Below are 23,530 nucleotides of genomic sequence, written 5' to 3' on the forward strand. Positions count from 1 at the left end.
ATGGCTTTGGTGTTTGCAGTCAGAGAGATCAACAAGGATCTGGATCTTCTGCCCAACATCACCCTTGACATGGAAATCTATGACAACCACCAGATTGAGTTTAAGATTTCCATAACCAGTCTCATGCTGCTCTCCACACGAGGCCGATTGGTTCCAGGTTACAAATGTGACAGGCAGGACCTTCTGCTCTTTGTCATTGGAGGTGACAACCCCAAATCCTCAAGGCAGATGGCCTCCATCTTCAACCTCTTCAAGGTCCCACAGGTAAGGAGGCTCCTTTAGATAGACCTATGCAGTAGACAAATAACAGAAGCACAACTGAAACCAAAGATGGAACCAGAGATGTTTAGCAGGGTTATATCAGGACTCGGTGTTTTAGAGAATTCATGATACAGTTGAATTCAATTTATATATATATATATATTGATTCATATAGCTCCAAAGAGATAATGAGATGATTCTGAAATGCTGTACTTGCCAAGAGGAATTTCTCCCTAATTTACTCTTCATTAAATTTTACCAATCTTTCCAGTGCAGTTTATTCTCTGTATCAGGTTGATAGTTTATTCCCTTGGCATCTCACCTCTTACAACCAAGCAAAATATGAAATTATGGGAAGAAGCTTCAGCTTTTCTCTTAAAGTGAGTCACCTGGTTGTAGGGCAATCAACCACACAGTGATGACCCCTAAGGTGACCACAAAACATTAGTTTGTCCTTCAAAGAAGATTCTCACTTTTTTCAGCTCGGTGTTGGCTTTGAGTTCACTCAGGGAGACCGAAGACTTTATCCTTCCTTCTTCCGGATTAATCCCAAGGAATTTGCTCAGTATGAGGGTTTAGTCCAGCTGCTCCTGTATTTCCAGTGGAACTGGGTTGGGCTGATGGTCCCTGATGATGACGATGGAGCACATTTCATCTCATCTCTGCTGCCAATGCTGAAAGAGAAGGAGATCTGCCTGGCCTTCACTGAGAAGTACACATTTAATTTTAATGCTTTAACAAAATGGAAAACGCTTCATCTTATCACAACTTTGTCTAGCGCTGAAATTATTATTCTATTTGGAGACTTCCATGTTATTGCAAATGTACTGACGGCATTGTATTGTCATGAATATTTGAAAAAGAAACCATTTTTGAAAGTTTGGATCTTCACTTCCCATTGGAAAGTTAATGAGATAGGACCTCATCCTATCCTGAAAGATATCAAGCGCTTCCATGGATCTCTGCATTTTAGGGACCGCACGGCTGATGTCCCAGAATTCAGTCATTTCCTCCTGTCTTTAGACCCATTGAACCCCCAAGGGGACACTTTTCTCCCATTATGGTGGGAATCAGTTTTTCACTGCAAGTTCCCCCAGATACCTAGGAATGGGAATGTACAGGGAAAACAATGTACAGGAATGGAGAATTTACGGAATGTGCCAACTTACGTGTTTGAAACAGGCATGACAGGTGAAAGTTACAACATCCACAATGCTGCTTATGCTGTGGCACATGCGTTACATGCAATGGATGGATCAGGAGGGCGACCAACTAAGTTGAGGCTCGGAAACAGGATCTCAAATGTCCAATCATGGAAGGTAATCTATAGGACTTTCTATCCAATCTACACATCGTTAGAGAGGAATCTTCCCACGTGCATCTCCTGAATTACTGATTTGTAATTGTAATATGTAATTGAATTTGTATTTGCAATTGTGATATGTTTGCTTATGCATGAATTTCAGAACAGTTTAAGAGAGCAGTTATTAAAACAATAATATAAATGAAATCTAAGGTTTCATTGAAAAGGGGTAGAAGAGGGGAAGGGAAAAATAAACAAAACCAGTTGTTCATAAGTTTTCTAGATGAAAATGTTCCTATAAGGTCCTGAATGTTCTTCAATGGTTACCTGTGTTTGAGAGGGTGAAAAGTCCATGCAGGAGGTGTCAGCTCTGAGCAAGATCAAAATCTGGGTGCTTCAACAGCTTACTTGAAGTCCTAGTGGGCACATTTGCAGAACCACCTCAGTTTCCTTCAGTATGAAATTCTAAATGTGGAATTAAGATATTTGTATGTAGGAATCATTTGATAAAACTAGAGTTGAAGAAGCCATGATAGAAATGACCAATGATAAAGGGAATCATTTGTGGTATTGGGAAATGAACAACATATTTGGTGTTATCCTTGATTGCTGAGATCACCATGAAGGGAAATCCTCTAGCTTCTCAAATATAAAACCATCTGCTAAGATGATGGCCATCACAGAATGATAGAAGCCCATGATGTCTCATTTGTGGCTTCCAGCCAAGTATTCCAATGCCTGAAGGTCTCGTTTCTTTCAGATTCTTCCCTATTTGAGAAAAGTCCAATTCAACAACTGTGCTGGAGATGAAATCTCCTTCTCAGAAAATGGACTGGGATCTGGTGGTTATGATCTTCTCAACTGGGTTCTCCTGCTCAATCGATCTTTTGTCCCCATGAAAGTTGGGCAAATAGATCCTGGGGCTCCCCCAGGTCAGGATTTCACCATTAATTCTGATGCTATCATCTGGGCTACAAAGGTGAGTTGGAAAGAAAACTTGTAAATTCAAAGAAAGGTTCATTCTCTCCTGGGATATCCAACATCCTTCTAACTAGAAAACAGGTTTACCGAATCAGAAAATGTAGCTGATATTTCATGAAAAACCTGCTTTGAATGCAATGGATTTGAGGTCTCATTTGTGGTAGATACACCTATTTTATATATTATATGTCACCAATGTCACCTATAAGGCAATTCCAGGCAGTGTAAAAATGACAAAATGATCAATAGAGAAAAGAATTCGAATTAAACCAGTGGAATGGCTGCTCTTGTGGTGCTTCATCACTGGCGGCTTTTAGAAAGAGTCTAGTCACCCATTTGTCTGAAATAGTACCGGGTCTCCTGGTTGAGCAGGGGGTTGGACTAGAAGACATGCAGACCGTCTTTCTAAATGGAAAATAGGTCTATTGAATCAGAAAACGTGGCAACCACTTGACGAAATGTATGTAAAACATTTGAGGACTCAAAGAGTTGGGTTTGGGAAAAACTTCTGCTAAAACCCCAGAATGCAATTAGGGAAGACGGCAGTAATTTCCATGCACCATTCATGCATAGTTGAATTGTCATGATTCAAAGAAATGGATAAGCTAGAAAGAGCGAGAAAATTCTATGAAGCCTTATATAAAGAGGAAGTGATTGACCCAGATAAAATTGCACAATATTTGATGGAAGCTAACTTGCCACAGATAGCAGAAGAAGAGAGAGAAATGTTAAATAATAAAATCACAATGGAAGAACTTAAATCTGCGCTTGCCAAAATAAAGAAAAATAAAACACCAGGTCCAGACGGCCTCCCGGGGGAAATATACACAAAATTTGAGGAAGAACTACTATTAGAATTGTTGGACATATTCAACGAGGTACTAGTCGGTACAAGAATCCCAGACTCCTGGAAGGAAACCTATATTACCCTCATTTTGAAAGAAGGTGCTGACCCAAAACAGATAGCAAACTACAGGCCGATTTCTCTGTTAAATTCAGATTATAAATTATTCACTAGTATAATTGCGGAGAGACTAAAAAAAATTTTAAATGGTTGGATTCATAGCGATCAGAAAGGATTCCTCCCAGGGAGGCAAATGAGGGATAATGTGAGGACAATAATAGATGTTATAGAATACTATGAACAGCACCCGGAAAAACAGCTGGCGCTAGCATTTTTGGACGCCCAAAAGGCGTTCGACAATTTAAATTGGAAATTCATAATTAACCAAATTGATTTGATGGGATTCGGCACAAATTTTAGAAAGATGATTGAAAATATATATAACACACAGAGAGCAAGTATACTAATAAACGGGGATAAGACACGGACATTCTGGATACAAAAGGGAGTTAGACAGGGATGCCCCCTGTCCCCCTTACTCTTTATAATGGCCCTGGAAATCCTATTAAGAAAGATTAGAGACAACAAAGAAATTAAAGGATTACAAATCAAGAAAGAAATTTTTAAAATACAAGCCTTTGCGGATGACGTGGCCTTAATAATGGAAGATCCCTTAAAATCTGGTCCCAAGGTACTCCAGGAAATACAACAATATAGTGAAGTAGCTGGTTTTAAACTTAACAGAACTAAAACCAAAATCTTAGTAAGAAATATGGAGGAGATGAACAAGAAGCGGTTAGAAAAGTCCCTGGAACTGCAAATAGCAAAGAAGATAAAATATCTGGGAATCTGGATTACTGTAAGGTATTCCTCCTTAAAAGAGGACAATTACAATCCATTACTACAGAAAATAAAGCAGGATATAGATAAATGGAAAAAACTAAAACTATCCCTTACAGGTAAGATTTCAGCAATTAAAATGAATATCCTCCCCAAAATCATATTTCTGTTTCAAACCATTCCGGTGAACCTGGATAAAAAATATTTTTTAGATTTGGAAAGGAAGGTGCGAGATTTTTTGTGGGAAGGGAAGAAGGCAAGAATTGCATATAAAACGCTGCAAGGGAAAAGAAACATGGGCGGCTTCGGATTACCGGATTGGCAATTATATCAGAACGCGGCCAAATTAGTATGGATTAAAGATTGGGTCACATTACAAAATAAAAGAATTCTGACATTAGAAGGCCACGATCTACAGGCAGGCTGGCATGCTTATTTATGGGGCCCAAAGAACAAAAAGAAAACACATTTTCACAGACACAAATTAAGGGAGACTCTGATCCAAACATGGGAAGAAATCAGACAAAGATTTTATACCAAAATTCCGATCTGGCTCTCAATTACGGAGGCGCTGCTTGCTGCTAATAAAAGAGACATTGGAAAATTTGGCACGTATAAAGACATACTAGATGGAAACGGTACTCTTAGACCTCGAGAAACACTAAACAATCAAGGCTTTAATTTGGACTGGTGGAGTTACATGCAGATAAGCTCTAGATATCAAAAAGATAGGGATCAATTTGGGATAGAGACGAAGCACAATAATTTAGATAAAATTATGCTGGGGGTTGAAAAGAAAATGCTAGCCAGATTCTATAACCTCTTATTAGGCGAAGACAGAGCAGAAGGGATAGCGAGGAACCAACTAAACATCTGGGAAAAAAATATTGGCCACAGACTAAATTTTAATGATTGGGAGGAGGCTTGGAATAGAAATTATAATTTTACTAAATCAGCTACTTATAGCTTGATAGTACAAGGGTTTAGTGCACCCTATTATTAACACAGCTGCCTGCAATTTCTGCTGGTTCGAATCTCTCCAAGGCTCAAGGTTGACTCAGCCTTCCATCCTTTCTAAGGTAGGTGAAATGAGGACCCAGTTTGTGGGGGCAATAAGCTGACTTTGTATAAAAAATATACAAAAGAATGAAGGCTATTGCTTAAAGCATTGTAAGCCGCCCTGAGTCTCCGGAGAAGGGCGGCATATAAATCAAATTAAAAAAAAAAAAAAAACTTATAGGGAGAACCACTACAAATTATTTCACAGATGGTATCTAGACCCAGCTAGATTGGCAAAAATATTTCCTAATGCCTCAGGAATTTGTTGGAAGTGTGGAAAGGAGATTGGCACCTTCTTTCATATGTGGTGGACCTGCTCAGAGACAAAGAAGTTCTGGACAAAAATACGAACTTGGCTGCAGGAAATAGTGGAAGAAGATATAAAATTCTCTCCAGAAACTTTCCTACTGGGAATGACGGGAGACGGGCTCTCTAAGGACAAGACACAACTAATAATACATATCATAACAGCGGCCAGATTAACCTTCGCAAAATATTGGAAGGATAAACAAGTTCCTCCAGAGGTGATAACAATAAATAAAATTTTGGAATGTGCAGAAATGGCGAAATTAACCAGCATGCTTAAAGATGAGGAAAATTCAAAATTTAAGGCAGTATGGCAAAGGTGGTACATATGGTGGAATAATAGAATATGATTATAAGGATATACCTATCTCTAATAACGTTTAATAATAATGATTGATTTGAAGATACTTGCTGTGTATATACTGTATATATATAACCGCACGATACCTCAGATGTTACCTGAGATTTGATATTTTCTTTTTTAAAAAAACCTTTTTTAAAACTCAATAAAGTATATTAAAAAAAAATGAATTGTCATGATTCTTTGTTTTAGGAAAGGTGGGTCCCAGTTTCACTAGCCTTCCCTTGCATGCCACGTTCCCCATTCCTATCTCGACCTCCATTGGTGGGTAGGGAGAGGCACTGGTTTTATTTCCCTCAAATATGTTCCTGGACACCCTGTTGAACCACTCCTTAAGATGGATACAGAAATGCACAAATGAATGAATGAAGCATATTCATTGCTGAGGCCATCTCAAGCATTTCTCTTTTTCTCTCTTAGAAGGTGCCCTTTGCCAGGTGTGGCACAAAGAGGTGTCAGGCAGGAGAGAGGAGAAGAGTTCCAGAGGGAGAGCTGGTTTGCTGCTACCAATGTGACCCTTGTCCAGGAGGGGCCATTTCTAGTCAGACAGGTAGAGCTCATCTCAAATTTATATCTTCTAGGATCAAGGAAGCCATTAAGTAGGAACAAATATCAATTCTGTTGTCATTCTGGTAGATTGACATTTTTCAAAATATTCATGATTTCCAACAGAACCTCTGAATTCACGGATCTAAACTGTGCTTCCCCCTCCCCCAGCCACCTTTCTTGCTCCTCAGCCATTTAATGCAAGGTAGCTTCAGGGCAGAATTCATGGATTCCCCACTAGACTTTCTACTCCTTCTCTTACAAGCCACCAGCAAATCCAGCTACCTATCTTTTCATGAAGGAGAGGAGTGTGAGGTTCAAGGTTTAATTTTCCTTATTTTGCTTCTTCTGTCAGCATTATCAGTCTCCCAGGAAACTGAAAGACCCATTAGAGAAAGAGAAGATAGATCTAGCTATTTCTGCCTGCCTTTCTCTGCCAAAAAAAGTGTGAATGAGTTAATGCAAAATATAAAGCAGAGAAACTGAGCCCAAGAGCTGAAAGGCTAATGTATCCTTAGGGTTATCAGTAGTAAAAGATAATTAGCCCTTTTTGAAACACCATGAAATGAAAACTGACTCTTGATTTCAGATGCAGCTTCCTGTGATCCCTGCCCAGAAGACCAATACTCCAACATGGACAAGGACCACTGCATTGCCAAGAAGCTCCACTTCCTTTCCTATCAAGAGTCCCTGGGATACACTTTGACTTCTCTCACTCTTTCTCTATCTATGATCACACTGGCAGTTCTGGCAATTTTTTGTCAACATCATGACACACCAATTGTCAAGGCCAACAACAGAAATCTCACCTACCTCCTCGTCGTCACTCTCCTATTGTGCTTCCTCTGCTCCTTCCTCTTCATCGGTCAACCTGGGAAGCTCACCTGTCTCTTCCGACAAACTGCCTTTGCCATTCTCTTTTCTCTTGCAGTTTCTTCTGTGTTGGCAAAAACTGTCATGGTGGTTCTGGCCTTCATGGCCACCAAGCCAGGGAACAGGACTAAGAAACTCTTAGGAAAACCACTGACCAACTCCATTGTTTTAGCCTGTCCCCTGGTCCAAGCAGTTCTTTGTGCCACCTGGCTGGTAACCTCTCCCCCATTTCCCAACATGGACTTCCATTCCTTGGTAGGAGAAACCATCTTGGAATGTAATGAAGGTTCAGCTACAATGTTTTACACAGTCCTTGCCTATCTAGGGTTTCTGGCCCTCATGAGTTTCACAGTGGCCTTTCTGGCTAGGAAATTGCCCAACAGCTTTAATGAAGCCAAGTTCATTACTTTTAGCATGCTGGTCTTTTGCAGTGTGTGGATCTCATTCCTTCCCACCTACCTGAGCACCAAAGGGAAGTCCATGGTGGCCATGGAGATCTTCTCCATCTTGGCCTCTGGGGCTGGTCTCTTGGCTTGCATCTTTTTCCCCAAATGCTACATTATCCTACTTAAACCCAATCTGAATTGTAGGGAAAATATAATGAGGCACAAGAATCTCTGATTTATATTAAAATTGGTGACTTTCATAGTATCACAACAGGAAAAAGAACTAGAGAAAGAATTAGGTCTACAGAGTGTGAGAAAAGTTAAGCATTTAGGAATTTGGCTGACAGTGATGTGTTCCTCAATTAAGGAAGACAATTATGTAAAATTAATGCAACAAATAAAAGTAGATTTAGCAAGATTGGAGCCATTACATTTATCCTTACTAGGTCGAATCACAACTATTAAAATGAACATTTTACCGAAGCTACTATATTTTTTTCAAATAGTACCCATAAAATTGGATAAGAATTTTTTTGTGGAGTTGAATCAAATTACAACAAAATTTATATGGGCAGGGAAAAAAGCAAGAATAAAAATATACGATCTTCAGGATAGTAGAAGCAGAGGTGGGCTTGGGCTCCCAGATTGGTGACTTTATTATAAAGCAGCAACCTTAGTTTGGGTTAAAGAGTGGATTAATTCAAGAAATAAAAGATTACTTGTATTGGAAGGACATGATTTTTAAAAAGGATGACACGTCTGTTTATGGGACAAAGAGAACAAATCTCATTTATATTTTTTTCAACATAAAGTATGAGAAGCCCTAATGCAAACATTAATTAATAAATTAAGAAAAAACACTATATGAAAATTCCTAGCTGGGTCTCAACGATGGAAGCAATGATTCATCCCAATACCCTGGATATAAGCAAAATGGCCAAATACAGTGAAATCTTAGACAATCAGGGGAATCTAAAAAGTAGGCAAGAATTGGAAGAACAGGGAATAAATATAGACTGGTGGCCTTATTTGCAATTAAAATCACAATTTATAAAGGATAAAGATGAATATGGAATTGAAATACGGCCAAAACAATTGGATAAAATATTGGTGGGACCAGATGAGAAATCAATAACTAAAATTTATAATTATTTATTAGAATTTTATAGAGCTGAAGACGTAGTAAAGGGAGCTATGATAGCCTAGGCAAAAAATGTTGGTCACAACATTGAATTAGAAGATTCTTTCCATTTCTATTCCAAATTGGTAAGCAATTTGGAACAGAAATTATAAATTAACCAGATCAGCAAAATATAAAGAAAATCAATATAAAATGTTTTACCATTGGTATTTGGCACCCTCTAGATTGGCAAAAATATATCCAAATTTTAATCCCAAATGTTGGAAATGTGGACAAAAGATAGGTACCTTCTTTCATATATGGTGGTTATGCTCTGAAACTAAAAAATATTGGATGAAGTTACATAGTTGGATACAGGAAGTAACAGGCTTCAAGATAGAATATAAACCAGAATTGTTTCTTCTAGGAATAATAAAAAGGAAATATGAAAAAAAAAAACCATATATTATTGTGCATATGATAACTGCAGCAAGATTGGCTTTCGCACAATGTTGGAGAAGTCAAAACATACCCTCTGAAGATTTAATAATTAAAAAAGGACTGCACCGAAATGGACAAAATGACTCTTGAATTGAAAGGATTGATGGATTCAGATTTTTATGTAATATGGGAGAAATGGTACAATTGGAACGAAAATAGAAGAAAAAAAGGGGGGGGATAGAACTCTAAATAGAATGTAAAATTAGTATAAATGTATAGAACATAGGTGAATACTAATAGGAGGATATAAAAATGGTCACAGTCATGTGTAAGCGATGAATAAGAATTGTTTAACTGTAAAAACTTAATAAAAAAATAAAATAAAAAAGAAAATCGGAGACTTTCAATTTCAATCAGACTAAATCTGGAAGGGACCTTGGAGCTCAAGCAGGAGACCCTATATCATCTCAGACAAGTTGTCAACCTCCTGCCTGGGCAGGGGTTTTGACGAGAAGACCCTGAAGGTCCCTTCCAACTCTGTTACTCTATTCTAAAACAGCTTCAGCTGAAGCCATAGAAATAGCAATAGCACTTAGACTTATATACCGCTTTTACAGCCCTCTCTAAGCAGTTTACAGAGTCAGCATATTTCCCCCAACAATCTGGGTCGTCATTTTATCCACCTCAGAAGGATGGAAGGCTGAGTCAACCTTGAACTGGCAAGATTTGAACTGCCAAACTGCAGCTAGCAGTCAGTTGAAGTAGCCTGCAGTACTGCACTCTAACCACTGTGCCACCTCAGCTCTTCATCTAGGCCATACTTACTTCTGTTTCATTTCTTGGTTGCCATTCAAGGGGGAGGGGGGAGCGTATGGGGGGGGACTCAGGAATGTGGTGCCTCGGATGGCTAACCATAAAATCCACCAGCTGGCGTGAGAACCAAGGTCATTTCAACGGATATCTATTGAAGTTGAGCGGGAACCTACATCTCGACTGATAGGACCATGTGACTTGAGAGACAAAGGGGGGTGGGGAGGTCTTATTCTTTTAACTATCCCTAAGCGTGGGAATAATTCAGAGCTAGCTTCACCTTTCTAAGTGCCGATATGGTGTACTCAATAAAGGATCTCTTGAACCTGAACAAACATCAGAATCCTGACTTCCATGAGTTCCTTACTCGGAACCATGACACAATTGAATGTCCAGTCTTTTCTTAAAACCCTGCAGCGATGAAGCACCCACAACTTCTGGTCGCAAGTTATTCCACTGGTTAATTGTGCTCACTGTTACAAAGTTTCACATTAATTCCAGTTTGCCTCTCTCCTTGATTAGTTTCCATCCATTGTTTCTTTCCTGCCTTCTGGTGCTTTGGAAAATAAATTGACACTCTCCTAAGTTAGTAGGCCAGCGAAATGCTGTGGACATAGTATACTTAGATTTCAGTAAGGCATTTGACAATGTAGACCACAACCTACTTCTTGGTAAACTAGAAAAATGTGGAATAGACAACCACCACCAGATGGATTTGTAGCTGGCTGACAAACCGTACTCAATGAGTAGTCCTTATGGTACTACATCAACATGGAGAGAAATAAGCAGTGAGGTACCACAAGGCTCCATCTTAGGCCCTGTACTCTTTGAAATATTCATAAATGATTAAGATGAGGGAATAGATGGGGAACTCATCCAATTTGCAGATAACACTAAACTGGCAGGAAAAGCCAACACCCCTGAAGACAAGGTCAGGATCCAAAAAGATCTTGACAAACTTGAACAATGGACCCTATTCAACAAAATGAATTTTAATGTGGAGAAAAGCAAAGTTTTATATTTAGGCAGGAAAAATCAAAGATATAAGTACATATTAGGAATGACTTGGCTCAAAAACAGTAACTCTAAGAGGGATTTATTTTATTTTATTTTTATTTATTTGTCAAGAACGTATTAGGTAATATATATAAGTATAAGCATGAATTGAATACATAAAATAGATACAAATAGAGGAAACATTAGGACAGGGACAGTAGTCAGGCTGGTGCTCTTATGCAGGCCCCTTACTGACCTCTTAGAAATGGGGTGAGGTCAACAATAGACAGTCTAAGGTTAAAGTTTTGGGGTTTTGGGGATGAAACCACAGAGTCAAGTAGTGCATGCCAGGCATTGACCATTCTGTTACTGAAGTCATATTTTCTGCAATCGAGTTTGGAGCAGTTCACTTTAAGTCTGAATGTATTGTGTGCATTGTAGTAGATAATTTTATGTGCTATGTGCTATGCTTAAGTCATACCGAAGGTGGCATAGTTCTAAGTTTCCTAAGCCTAGAATTTCAAGTCTGGTGGCATAAGGTATTCTGTTGCAAGCAGAGGAGTGGAGGACTCTTCTTGTGAAATATTTCTGGATGCGCTCAATTGTATTAATGTCCAATATGCAGTGCAGGTTCCAGGTAGATGAGCTGTATTCGAGAATTGGTCTAGCAAATGTTTTGTATGCTCTGGTTAGTAGTGTGATATTACCAGAGAAGAAGCTACGCAAGATTAGGTTTACAACCCTTAATGCCTTTTTGGCAATGTTGTTACAGTAGGCTTTGGCACTTAGATCATTAGATATGAGTACTCCAAGGTCCTTGACAGAGTGAGGGTCATCTACAAGGTCGTGTCCGCTCAGCTTGTATTTTGTGTTCTGGTTCTTTTTGCCAATGTGTAAGACAGAGCATTTGTTGGTTGAGATTTGGAGTTGCCAATTGTTTGACCACATAGTCAAGGTCTTTTTGAAGGGTAGCAGCATTGTCGGTGGTGTTAAATATTTTTGCATCATCAGTGAAGAGAACGCAGTTGCTTATAATATGATCACAAAGGTCATTTATGTATAGTGTGAAGAGTGTTGGTCCTAGAATGCTGCCTTGGGGGACATCGCTATTAACAGGTGCAGGATTTGATAGGGTGCTCCCTATTTTGACCATTTGCTGTCTGTTTGACAGGAGCGCAGCACTCCAATTATGTAGGGGTTTTCCAATCCAAAATGGTTTGTCATGAATGCGACTGCTTGAGGGCTCCTGGATTGGAACTGAAAGGCAAAAGGGAAGCAGTATGCTCCCTCCCACATTGGGGCAGACCAGGTACTTCTACAGAAAAACACTAAATCTCTCCCCTGGCTCAGCTGATAAAGGTAGGAGAAATTGTGGCTCAGAGGTTAATACAACTGCCTAATATGCAGGCAGCCCAAGTTCAAATCCGAGTAAGGGTATGGCTAGCTGATGAAAGCTAAAAAGCTTGAAATAGATCTATAATAGTCTCCCTTTATTTCTTTATCAGAAATAAATATAATAAATTATTATATATATATAATAACAGAGTTGGAAGAACCTTGGAGGTCTTCTAGTCCAGGGGTCCCCAACCTTTTGGACCTCAGGGACCACTGAATTCATAATTTTAAATCCCACGGACCACTAATATGATCTGCCTAATGACCGGATGGGTGGGCGTGGCTAGGTGGTCATGTGACTGGGTGGGAATGGCCAACTCAATGGCCAACTCAATGTCACTCAATCGAGGGTTCCTCACGAGCCTCTACGCACCCTTCTCCTGCCAGCCACTCCTCACCTCCCTGCCCGGGCTCCACCACAGGAAAGAGTTGGCAAAACAGTTGGATCAGTTCAAATTGGATCTGACTGAGAAGGAGGCTCAGCAGAAGCACTCACTCAAGACTATGAGCATAGGCTTTCCGAGTAGAGGGAAGACCTGAAGGAGTGCAAGGCCAGGTACCAGCACCTGGAGGCTCAACAGGCTGAGATGGTCAGCCAGTTCCAGGCCCTGATGCAGTCCCACAGGAACAAGGCCCTCCAGCTCCTTGCCACCAGCGGCACTTCCTTCCAGCCTTCACCCAAAACCCCACACCAGGAGACTGAGGCAGACCCCAAGTCAGAATTTCTGCCCCCCTCCAACCAGCACAAAAAGACCCTGAAGGGGGAGATTCTCTGCAGCAACACAAACGTTCATTGCACATATCTGGCCCGGGGGACATAGTTAGAGGAGCCCTGATTTAGTGTAATATAAAAAATTGCAAATAATTTTTTCCACAGACCACCAGTTGGTGACTGCTGTTCTAGTCCAACCCCCTGCTTAGGCAGGAAGCCCTACACCACTTCAGACAAATGGTTATCCAACACTGTCTTAAAAATGTCCAGTGTTGGAGCTGGAGACAAGTTGCTCCACTGATTAATTGTTCTAACTGTCAGGAAATTTCTCCTTAGTTCTAGGATTAAAATAGAGAGGGGGGGGGGGTTGTCACAGATTTTACACAGTCTCTGATACAGGCTCATTTTGAACCAGGATGATTTGCCATTTTCAGGCTTGTAAGTGGACCAGTTTCTTTTTGAGTTGGTCCTTGTAGAAGGAAGTCACACTCGAGACCCTTGGTGAGGGGGATAATGGTCATTGTGGATGCCCATAAAATACTTCAACAAGGACTTCAGATGCAGCCGACTGTGACCCCTGCCCAGAAGACCAATATCCCAACAAGGAGAAGGACCACTGCATTGCCAAGAAGCTCCACTTCCTTTCCTATCAAGAGACCTTGGGATACACCTTAGTTTCTCTCGCTCTTTCTCTCTCTGTGATCACAATAGCAGTTCTGGCGATTTTCTTTAAGCATCGTGATACACCAATTGTCAAGGCCAACAACCAAGATCTCTCTTACATTCTTCTGGTTTCTCTCTTGCTCTGCTTCGTATGTTCCTTCCTCTTCATTGGACAACCTGGGAAACTCACATGTCTCTTCCAACAAACCACTTTTGCCGTTCTCTTTTCCCTCGCAGTTTCCTCCATGTTGGCAAAAACTGTCATGGTGGTTCTGGCCTTCATGGCCACCAAACAAGGAAACAAGTCAAGGAAACTCTTAGGAAAATCACTTACTAACTCCATTGTCATAGCCTGTCCCCTGGTCCAAGCAGTTCTTTGCACCACCTGGCTGGTTACTTCTCCCCCATTTGCCAATTTGGACTTCCACTCATTAGTGGGAGAGGCCATCTTGGAATGTAATGAAGGGTCAGCTTCGATGTTTTATGCTGTCCTCGCCTACCTAAGTGTTCTAGCTCTCATCAGTTTCATGATAGCTTTTTTGGCCAGGAAATTGCCCGACAGCTTTAATGAAGCCAAGTTCATTACTTTTAGCATGCTGGTCTTTTGCAGTGTTTGGATCTCGTTCCTCCCCACCTACCTGAGCACCAAAGGGAAGTCCATGGTGGCCGTGGAGATCTTCTCCATCTTGGCCTCTGGGGCTGGTCTCTTGGCTTGCATCTTTTTCCCCAAATGTTACATCATCCTATTAAGGCCGCATCTTAACTGTAAGAAAAATATGATAAGGATCAAGAATCTCTAACAGATGCACATATGGGAAACACTTAAAAAAAATTTTGAGGCATGTTTAATATCTAATGACTTTTCTAAAATATGATAACAGAGAAAGTGAACATGTCCATTGAATAATGCCTTATTAAATGTTATAACTGGTTACAATAAGAGTCACTTGTCTGAGGTGGGCAGATATAGAAATTGAATAAGTAAATGAAGTAAAGTAAACTTTTTATCACCAACCATCATGCAACTATTTTCATCCTATGCCTTCCAGTTGTCCACATGGAGTCCTAGTGCCCTATGTAGAAAGAAAGTTTTCTGTTAAACATGTTTCATCTTTTCGGCGTACAACTGATTGTCAACTGTCACCATGCTCCATGAACACTTATACTATTCAAACAAAGTATGGAAGAGGCCAGACTCCATCTTGTGTGCTCATGCGGATAATACCAAGGTGGCAGCAACAGATGATAGGCTCAAGATTCAGATGGATCTTGACAGACATGAACCCTGGGCCCTATCTAACAAAATGAAATTCAACGTAGAGAAAAGTAAAGTCTTACACTTAGGTAAAAAAAACCAAAAGTACACATATAAACTGGGGGAAACCAGGCCTAAAAGCAGTGACCGTGAGAGGGATCTTGGAATCTTAGTGGAAAACCAGCTAAAAATGAGCCAGCAGTGTGCAGCGGCAGCCAAAAAAGCTAATTAGCACCAGCTGCCTACAATTACTGCAAGTTCGAATCTCACCAGGCTCAAGGTTGACTCAGCCTTCCATCCTTTCGAGGTAGGTAAAATCAGGACCCAGATTGTGGGGGCAATAAGCTGACTTTGTATAAAAAAGAACATCGCTTGGGGGGGGTGGGCAAAAGCCCTAATAAGCAGGTATATACAAAAGTATGAAGGCTATTGCTTAATTCATTGTAAGCCGCCCTGAGTCTCCGGAGGAGGGCAGCATATAAATTGAACTAATAAATAAATAAATAAATAAATAAATAAATAAATAAATAAATAAATAAATAAATAAATAAATAAATAAATAATGCAATCCTAAATTGCATTAACAGAGGGATACAATCAAGATCAAATGAGATACTAATACTACTCTATAAAGTCTTAGTAAGACTACACCTAGAATACTGCATTTAGTTTTGGTCACCACACTATAAAAAAGTTGTTGAGACTCTAGAAAAGCTGTAGAGAAGAGCAATCAGGATGATTAGGGGACTGGAGGCTAAAACATAAAATGAACAGTTGCAGGAACTGGGCCTGGCTAGTCTAGTGAAGAGAAGGACCAAGGGAGACATGAGAGCACTGTTCCAATATTTGAGGGGCTGTCACAGAGAGAAGCGGGTCAACCTATTTTCAAGGCACCTGAAGGCCAGACAAGGAATAATGGATGGAAACTGATCAAGGAGAGATTCAACCTGGAAATAAGAAGGAATTTTCTGTCAATGAGAACAATCAACCAATGGAACAGAAGTCGCCTTCGGAAGTTGTGGGAGCTTCATCCCTGGAAGCTTTCAAGAACAGATTGGTCAGAAATGGTGTAGGGTCTCCTGCTTGGGCAGGGGGGTTGGACTGGATGACCTACAAACTCCCTTCCAACTCTGTCAATCTGTTAAGGCTCAGTTCCACATAACTCAAATGCCCAAGTTCACTTTGACTCTCAACTGCATCTGATCTGGGGATTAACAACAGGAGACCCAGACTCACTTTTCTCCATCTGCTGTATGAAGAGTAGCTATTGCTCAGTAAATAGAACAATTGCTTTTCCATGCAATTATAAGAAGAACAGTAATTTCTAATGTATCCCCAATGGATTTCTACAGAAAAAAAAATATTCTGAGATAAAAGCTGCTTTAAATTAGATACTCGGAGTTCTCCTGGTGGGGGCAGGACATGTCACCTTGCCTTGTGTTGCAAAGAACCAACTCCTGGGTTTGCTGAGCCTCAACTGGCCTCAGTTTCCTCTTTGCTCATAAACCAAACACAGGTAAGAAGAAACATGGTTGCATACAAATTGGCCTTGGGCCATCCAGGTAGCCCAGATTATTTCTCTTCTGCTAAAGCCCTGCTGAGATTTCAAATCCTTGCTGAGATTCAACTTCTGCAAAAAAATAACCTCTTGCTTGCTGATCTAGAGGGGAGGGGGAGAAGAATGACTGGGCTGCCTCTCTTCCTCCTACTGCTGCTCTTCTGGCTCCTGGCTCCAACTTCTCTAATGTCTACTAAGAGGAAGCAAACTGGGTGCGTGTTGACAAATACTTTACAGACTACGAGAGACTTTTACAGGCCTGGTGATTTCATTATTGGTGGGAATTTTCCCCTGGGAGCTACACATAAATCCAACATCCGGTCCTTTCAAAAAAAGCCATCTCGACTTCTGGACAATATTTTGTAAGTTTCATCCAAAGGGGAAAGATGTAAATAATTATTGCTTTGCTTTATATTCAGGGACTCTTTTCAGAAATACTTGTTCTAATGACGTTTGCAATGTCCTACCATTGTTCAGATCTTTGTGTTTTTCTCAATAAAGAACCAAACTCATAAAATAGGCTAGAATCCTCCATCTTTCCAGAACTCTTGATCAGGAAGCAAATAAACCACCAAAAAACTCAGGAAGGACAACACCTTAGAAACTGTGCTGGCCTAGTGAAGACGTTGACTTGCAATATAAATTTGGACAGAAACTCCTGATGGAAAACTCAATGATGAAGTCAAACCCATTGAAAGTGTGGGGGAGGAGTAAAAAATCCATCTATCTTGTCCTCAACAATGGTTTCCAGACCTGAAGAAGCTGCTTCAAGAGGGAAAGAATTTAATTGGGGTGGAAGAGGGAAGGATTACCATCACTGAAGCAAAGTGAAGGAAGGGGGGAGGCTGATGGAGGGGTATCAAATGATCTGTGGAATGGAGAAACAGGATTTTCTCCCTTCTGTCAAGGCCATTAATCAAGGAACAGCCTTAACAATGAATCAAACCCCATGGACTTTGAAACTTCCTGCTATACAAAGAACATTTATTAAAAAGACACGACAAACTCCATCAGCACCCACAAGCTCTCCTTAAAATTTCCCCAATGATTTTCTCACTGTAGAGTCGTACCAAAGAATTACCAGCAGTTCAGAGCGTTGGTGTTTGCAGTCAGAGAGGTCAACAAGGATCTGCTTCTCCTCCCCAACATCACCCTTGGCTTCCACATCTATAGCAATTCTCAGATTGAGATGGAGATTTGCTCAAACAGCCTCTCCCTGCTCTCCACCCGAGACCGAATGGTTCCAGGTTACAAATGCGACATGAAGGACCCTCTTCTCTCTGTCATTGGAGATCTCAATCCCAGATCCTCAAGGCAGATGGCCTCCATCTTCAGCCTCTTCAAGGTCCCACAGGTAAGGGGGCTTCACTGGATACAGTATAGAATGCAAACACAACTGAAGCACACCCAGAAGCCAACGGTGGAAAACAAAGGTGTTTTGGGGGACATATAGTTATACTTTTTGTATCATGATATGTTTTTATAGAAGCCAAAAGTGATAGGTCAGATAACTTTGAAATGTGATACTTGCCAAGAGGAATTCTTTTTTAATCTATTCTTCCTAAGAGTGTAATGTAATATATTCTTTGTATTGATTTGATGTTCCCTTGGCTTCTGACATAATCCACATAATGATGAGTCCTAAAATTTACTCTCTCAAGAATCTCACTTTCTCCAGCTTGGTGTTGGCTTTGAGTTCTCTCAAGGAGACAGAATAATTTATCCTTCCTTCTTCTGGATTAATCCCAGTGACTTTGCTGAGTGTGTGGGTTTAGTCCAGCTGCTCCTGTATTTCCAGTGGAACTGGGTTGGGATTATTGCCCCTGAAGATGAGAGTGGAGAACGTTTCGTCTCATCTCTGATGCCAATGCTGAAGGAGAAGGAGGTGTGTTTGGCCTTCACTGAAATAATGAAATCAGATTTTCTTGATACTACAATGCTGAAGTTACTTCATATTTTGGAGTCTTGGTCTAAAGCTGAAGTGATTGTTCTATTTGGAGACCCCGATAGTATTAAAAATGTACAGGTGGCAATCAGTGTATATAAACATTTGAGGGAGACGTCATTTTGGAAAGTTTGGATCTTAACTTCTCATTGGAAACTTACTGTGGCCAGGAATCAAGACATCGTGAAAGCAGTAAAGCCCTTCCATGGGGCTCTGCATTTTAGGCCCCACACTGGGGATGTCTCAGAATTCAGTCGTTTCCTTCTGTCTTTAGATCCCTTGAAGCCACAAGGGGATCTCTTTCTCCTGCACTGTTGGGAAATGTTGTTTGGCTGCATAATGGACAAACCAGGAACAATCCTTCCAAAGGGGGTAAAACCATGTACAGGAAAGGAAAATTTACAGAATGTACCATCTTTTCTATTTGAAACAAGCATGAAAGGTGAAAGTTACAATATCTACAATGCTGTTTATGCTGTGGGACATGCATTGCATGAAATATATGGATCTGGAGGACGACCAACCATGATAAGGCTCAGAAAGAGGATCTCAAATATTCAGTCATGGCAGGTAATCATAATCTAAACTTTTCCTCTTTTAAATGGGAATTTTAAATTTGGTTTTAAATTATTGGGGTTTTAAAAACGGTTCAGCCAAATTTATTTAATTTGTTTTATCTCTATTTTAAATTTTGTATTTATATGTTTTATTTTATGGCTGTTCACCGCCCTGAGTCCTTCGGGAGTAGGGCGGTATACAAATTTAATAAAATAAAATAAATAAAATAAATAATCATAATCATAAATTTATTTGTCAAACATATATAAGATAACAGGTAAAAGTATAAGCATAATTTGAAGACATGAAAAGAGTAAGTAAAAAGGAATATTAGGACTTATGCAGGCCCCTTAGAGACCTCTTAGGAATGGGGTGAGGTCAACAGATGACAGTCTAAGGTTAAAGTTTTGGGGGTTTGGGGAAGAAACTACAGAGTCAGGTAGTGCATTCACGGCATTGACCACTCTGTTGCTGAAGTCGTATTTTCTGCCATCGAGTTTGGAACGGTTTACCTTGAGTTTGTATCTATTATTTGCTCGTGAATTGTTGTGGTTGAAGCTGAAGTAGTCATTGAGAGGAAGGACATTGTGGCAGATAATTTTATGTACTATGCTTAGGTCAGACTGAAGTTGGCATAGTTCTAAATTGTCTAAGCCCAAAATTTGGAATCTGGTGGCATAAGGTATTTTATTGCAGTTAGAGGAATGGAGGACTTTTCTCATCAAATATTAAATATATCATATTAAATATAAAATATTGTAATCTCAGTGACTGGGCAACAGATCTCTAGATAGGAAACTATTTATATGTGTTGAATTACTTGAATTACTGTTTAAATATCTGTGTGATATCGATCTATCTAAGAAGAGATTAAGATAGCAATTATTAAAAATAATTTTTGTAGAACCTCCTCACTTTCTCTCAGTCAGTAGCCTGAATCCACTCTATAAAAAGATACTCAATACATTTCAACGTTACTGTGGCTTAGAATTGTTTGTGACTCCACCCCATTTTTTATTATGCCATTTTATGTCATATTATTATTTTATTATGCCATTGAAGAAGCCATGATTCAAATGTCCAATGATAAAGAGAATGTGTCATCATTTTAAGGATGGAGTTGAATATCTGATGTTACTTCTGATTGCTTAGATCTCCATCAAGGGAATTCATTTAGCTTCTCAGGTATAGACCCATCTCTTAGGCTGATGGCCATCACATTATGATAGAAACCAGGGTGTCTCATGTGATGGTGTTCAGCCAATTAATCCGGCTGTCTTTTCTTTCAGCTTCTTCCCTATCTGAGGAACGTCAAGTTCAACAACAGTGCTGGAGAGGAAGTCTCCTTCTCAGAAAGTGGATTGGTTTCTTCTCGTTACGATCTTCTCAACTGGCTTTTCCTCCCCAATCAATCTTTTGTCACCACCAAAGTTGGAGAAATAGATCTCATGGCTTCCCCAGGACAAGATTTTACCATTAACTCTGATGCGATCATCTGGGCCACAAAGGTGAGTTGGAAGGAAATGTTATAAATTCAGCAAAGGAGTCATTCACTCCAGGGGATGCATAACCCCCTTTTAATTGGGAAACAGGTCTATTCAGTCAGAAAAAAATTCAGGGATTTGATGAAAAACCTGCTTTTGAGTTTAACACATTTACAGTTTGACTTCTGGAAAGTCCAAGATGGGGTAAGATTGGGAAGAACTCCTGCTTGGAACCCAGGAGCCCATTAAAGCAAAAATGATTTCCATGGATCATTCCCATTCAGTTGGATCCCCACAATTCTTTCTTTTTGAAAAGCTGTAGCTCCATGTCACAAGTCTTCCTTTCATTTTGAGATCTCAGTTCCAATCTCCAGCATCCATTCTGGAGGGTCAGGATTGCCACTGGCCTGACTCCCCCCGGAGCTTATCCCTCTCGTAGGTCCTGGTAAACCGTTTCTTTTGAAGACATTCTAAAGAAGGAAACAGAAATGCAGAAATAGACAAATGAAGTATGTTTATTACTTAGGCCATCTCAAATATTTCTCTTCTAGAAGGTGCCCTTTGCCAGGTGTGGCATGAAGAGGTGCCATGCAGGAGAGAGGAAGAGCATTCCAGAAGGCAAGGAAGTTTGCTGCTACCAATGTGACCCTTGTCCAGAAGGGACCATTTCTAATCAGACAGGTATAGCACACGTCAAGTGTAGATCTTCAAGAAAGTCACTCAATGGGAAAATATTAATTTTGGCATCAGTTTTGGTAGGAAGCTTTATATGATTCAATATATTCATATATTCAGCAGACCCTCTCAGTTCATGAATCTAAGCTGTGCTACCCCAAAGGCCACTTTTCCTGCTCCCCAACAATTTAATATCAGGTTTTTTCACGGCAAAATTTATAGACTTTCTACTAAGGAAAAAGATTGAATGACTGGATTTGAAGAATAAAGCAGAGAAGTTGAGCCGAGAACAGATCTGTTTTTCTGGCTAATTTATTCCCAGCATTGTCAATATGGATGGATGATTTGTCTTTGTTAATTCATAATGAAATTCACACTGACTCTTGATTTCAGATGCAGCTCTCTGTGATCCTTGCCCAGAAGATCAATATCCCAACAAGGACAAGGACCACTGCATTGACAAGAAGCTCCACTTCCTTTCCTATCAAGACCCCCTGGGATACTCCTTAACATCTCTCACTCTTTTTCTCTTTGTGACCACAGCTTTAGTCCTGGTAGTTTTCCTTAAGCATCACGATACACCGATTGTCAAGGCCAACAACCGAGATCTCACCTACATCCTCCTGGTCTCCCTCCTGCTCTGCTTCCTCTGTTCCTTTCTTTTCATTGGTCAACCAGGGAAGCTCACCTGTCTTTTTCGACAATCTGCCTTTGCTGTTTTCTTTTCTCTTGCAGTTTCCTCTGTCTTGGCAAAAACTGTCATGGTGGTTCTGGCCTTCATGGCCACCAAGCCTGGAAACAGGACGAGAAAATTCTTAGGAAAACCACTGACCAATTCCATTGTCTTAGCCTGTCCCCTGATTCAAGCAATTATTTGCACCATCTGGCTAGTAACCTCTCCCCCATTTCCCAACTTGGACTTTCATTCCTTGGTAGGAGAGACCACCTTGGAATGTAATGAAGGTTCAGCTTCCATGTTTTACACTGTCCTCATCTACATGGGTTTCCTGGCCAGTGTCAGTTTCATGATGGCCTTTTTGGCCAGGAAATTGCCCGACAGCTTTAATGAAGCCAAGTTCATTAATTTCAGCATGCTGGTCTTTTGCAGTGTTTGGATCACCTTCCTTCCCACCTATCTGAGCACCAAAGGGAAGTCCATGGTGGCCGTGGAGATCTTCTCCATCTTGGCCTCTGGGGCTGGTCTCTTGGCTTGTATCTTTTTCCCAAAATGCTACATTATCCTACTTAGGCCCAGTCTGAATTGTAGAGGAAATATAATGAGGCACAAGAATCTCTGATGTATGTGGGGATGTATGTTTAATTTTGTCATTTTTATGTTTGATTTTTTTAATCAATGTGTTTGATGAAATGACAGAAGTGCATTTTCATTAAATAATTGGAAATCAAGTGATGTACTAATCACAAAGTTTCTATCAATCAGCAATAAATGCCTACCCTTTTATTTTTCATTGATGCCAATTCTCCCCAGGGAGACCCCATGATCAACTTGGAAATAAACAATAATAATGTAAAGTTGTTGTTATTCATTTCCAACATAGATGTTGCCCTCTCTTTTTATTTTAATCTGATTGGGTGTAAAAATGTGTTTTGTTGTGTTCACTTCTGTGGTTTTTAAGCTTCTTTGTTTCAATAGATTTCTAAAATGGTATAGAGTTTATATGAACCACACTGTTTAATTTCTGTTAATTGAGAAAAATATCTTTTCATAAATCATGTGATCAGTAATATTATTGATATTTTCCTGCCCCTGCTTTTCATACATTGATTATTCTGTCCTACTATTGTTGAGAAGAATGGATGGATGGATGGATGGATGGATGGATGGATGGATGGATGATAGATAAATAGATAGATAGATAGATAGATAGATAGATAGATAGATAGATAGATAGATGAATACATCATGACTTGTTCTTTCTTGAAGAAATAATTAAATAATTCGTTCATATATTTAATTAAAGGGAGGAAGAGATTGTTATATGATGCTCCCTGATTTGTTTAATGAAATTACAGATTAGAGGTCAGGAAATGGTTTAAAAATTGGTTATTTGAGAAGACAAATGTCTTGTTCCTCTATATGCAGATGATAGTATGTTGTTTAAGGACTCAAATATATTTCCAAGAATCGTTACATAGA

At 39.9% G+C, this 23,530-nt stretch overlaps 3 protein-coding genes across 3 annotated transcripts; all 3 read left to right on the top strand.

Annotated features, from left to right (window-relative positions):
- Positions 1 to 7,995, top strand: LOC139313843 (vomeronasal type-2 receptor 26-like). Its single transcript, XM_070939322.1, has 5 exons — positions 1 to 264; positions 744 to 973; positions 2,342 to 2,543; positions 6,376 to 6,505; positions 7,091 to 7,995. Exons 1-5 carry the CDS (start codon positions 1 to 3, stop codon positions 7,993 to 7,995), a joined length of 1,731 nt encoding a protein of 576 aa, XP_070795423.1.
- A 2,432-nt stretch (positions 7,996 to 10,427) lies between these two features.
- LOC139313854 (vomeronasal type-2 receptor 26-like) lies at positions 10,428 to 14,697 on the top strand. The gene is made up of 3 exons (XM_070939333.1): positions 10,428 to 10,526; positions 12,299 to 12,318; positions 13,785 to 14,697. Exons 1-3 carry the CDS (start codon positions 10,428 to 10,430, stop codon positions 14,695 to 14,697), a joined length of 1,032 nt encoding a protein of 343 aa, XP_070795434.1.
- A 2,136-nt stretch (positions 14,698 to 16,833) lies between these two features.
- On the top strand, positions 16,834 to 22,670 carry LOC139313883 (vomeronasal type-2 receptor 26-like). Its single transcript, XM_070939365.1, has 5 exons — positions 16,834 to 16,922; positions 17,773 to 18,064; positions 20,503 to 20,721; positions 21,249 to 21,378; positions 21,766 to 22,670. Exons 1-5 carry the CDS (start codon positions 16,834 to 16,836, stop codon positions 22,668 to 22,670), a joined length of 1,635 nt encoding a protein of 544 aa, XP_070795466.1.
- The last annotated feature ends 860 nt before the right edge of the window (positions 22,671 to 23,530 follow it).

The sequence above is a fragment of the Pituophis catenifer genome, unplaced genomic scaffold (assembly GCF_029215685.1).
Source record: "Pituophis catenifer annectens isolate HBS135680 unplaced genomic scaffold, rPitCat1.0.hap2 SCAF_1, whole genome shotgun sequence".
NCBI lineage: Eukaryota > Metazoa > Chordata > Lepidosauria > Squamata > Colubridae > Pituophis > Pituophis catenifer.